Here is a 2,116-nt window from a genome sequence, read left to right as displayed (position 1 = left end):
CACCTGAACACGGCTTTGGATTTACGAACAAATGGAGCTACCAACACAGTGCGGAACATAAGTTCGGTACCTCACTCCCCATTTGTTCCCCGATGTACATGCTTAATTTGGAATAGGAGAGGTTTCCAAGCATAAGAGGTGCTGACGGAGGTTTTGCAACAGAAACCGTTTGTTCATGAAACGCCCGACCGATTACTCTTCCTTCAGACATGACTTTAACTTCCAACCATGTTTCCTTCCCCCGCTTTTTCTCGAATCTTCTAACTTTTTTTTTTTACTAAATGTCAACATGCAGTCTACATAACCGGTGATTATAGTAGGTTGTAAAAATGTAAGTCTCGCATTAAACTTACTTGCTCTTTGTTCGGAAGAATGCACTGGTGAGAAATCCAAGCAAAGTGCGCTAGCTTTAGTTTATCTTCCCAGGAAGTTCTCTTGCTTTTCAGCTTAAGGGAAATGCCAGAGTAAACAGCAGCCATTGCCGCACTTCACCTACGATAGAACGCGATCGGAAAAGTCAGATTAAGGTCAAACTCTACAGGCACCAGAAAATGAACATGACGAATCTTATGGTCTACATAATACGTGTGTGTGTGTGTGTGTGTGTATATATATATATTTCTTTAATGAATTAAAACACATCAACAGGCCCTAGCTGGTCTGGCTCAGTGGATAGAGTGTCGGCCTGCAGACTAAAGGGTCCCAGGTTCGATTCCGGTCAAGGGCATGTACCTTGGTTGCAGGCACATCCCTAGTAGGGAGTGTGCAGGAGGCAGCTGATCGATGTTTCTCTCTCATCGATGTTTCTAACTCTCTATCCCTCTCCCTTCCTCCCTGTAAAAAAATCAAAAAAATATATTTTTAAAAAAACAACACATCAACAGAATTGTTGGGCATAAATCTATACAATAAGTTGCTGGCGCACAAGAAATTTCTGGGGGGGAATGCAGAGAAAAGCAGGCAGAAGATAGGTTACACACATAGGTACAACTATTCCTACTGTGCAAACATCGCATCCCCAAAGGTGAGTACGCATGAATTCAACTGGGCAAAACCCAATGGAAGAAGATCCATTCACACATGGTTTGGGGTTGAAAAAGTTTAAGTTTCTGTACAAATCTCCTAAAACATACTATGCATTATGTATCAAAAGCAGCTCAAAGAGCTAACCAAGCAGTATTTAGAGAAACAATATCCCTCCAAGTGAAAAAAAAATTTAGTATAAACCCAAAGGGAGTACTGTTATTTCGGCTGCAACAGTAACATCCCACTATAACTTTGTTAATGTGTAAACTCACAAAGACCTGCTGCTTTCCAAAAAGACTACAAAATACAGCTACACAATTAAGAGTGCAAACAGAGAACACAATAACATCATCAACAAAGAAGGAAGGCAAACATACCAGCCACCTAGAATTCTATACAATTTAAAGGTAGCTTTGAGTTTCCTAAAAGTCATAGTAAAAAAGGGGGGGGGGAATATCTCTGGTTAAGCCATTTTCATTAGATGAAAACACACGTCTTTACTTCAAAAGAGAAAAATGTTCACGATCCTTAATACTGAAATTATGGTAAATAAAAAAAACAAAACAGAGCAACGGAAACACCAAAAAAAAAAAAATCGCAGTCCATGATTCTAATATAAAACTGTCAAAGCGAAAGCATTTCCGGTTGGATCACTTGCACTTTTTAAATCCATGGGCCCGGGAATCCTCGGAGTCCAGACCTGCCTTCCAAACTCACTCTCAACACGGAATGAGCGAACGCCGGTGAAGGGCACCGACATGGAGCGCGGGACCCTTCACTCCGCTACACGGGGCAGGCCCGGCCCAGCGCTGTCATCTTCCCGTTTTGCCAAAATGTCCCACGCCCGACAACTAGTTACTTAACTTCCAAGTTCAGTGTGTTTGTAGCCACCGCCGCGGCTACAAGGTAACTTCCAAAGGGTTTGCAGAATCGGCTACAAAGACGCGCAGGGACCCTCCGGGACCTACCCGCGCTCCGCTCGGGGGACCCTGCAGCCGAGCTGGGAAGGGTCCCCGAGGATTTCTCACGCAAAAGCTGCTCACGCGCGCTGCCCTCGGCATCCCGCCGGGAGGGCCGGGCCCGGGGCGGA

At 44.4% G+C, this 2,116-nt stretch overlaps 1 protein-coding gene across 1 annotated transcript in view; it reads right to left on the bottom strand.

Annotated features, from left to right (window-relative positions):
- URB2 (URB2 ribosome biogenesis 2 homolog (S. cerevisiae)) overlaps positions 1-578 on the bottom strand; it is a 12,799-nt gene extending 12,221 nt beyond the window's left edge. The window contains exon 1 of the mRNA XM_023749047.1: positions 354-578. Coding sequence (XP_023604815.1) covers positions 354-479 — 126 coding nt within the window. The 5' untranslated portion in view covers positions 480-578. The remainder of the gene's footprint in view (positions 1-353) is intronic.
- Between the last annotated feature and the right edge of the window lie 1,538 nt (positions 579-2,116).

This window comes from Myotis lucifugus, unplaced genomic scaffold, assembly GCF_000147115.1.
Source record: "Myotis lucifugus unplaced genomic scaffold, Myoluc2.0 scaffold_2567, whole genome shotgun sequence".
NCBI classification, from domain to species: Eukaryota; Metazoa; Chordata; class Mammalia; order Chiroptera; family Vespertilionidae; genus Myotis; species Myotis lucifugus.
Note: the sequence above shows the minus strand (reverse complement) of the source record. Positions and strands in the feature narration are given on the sequence as shown.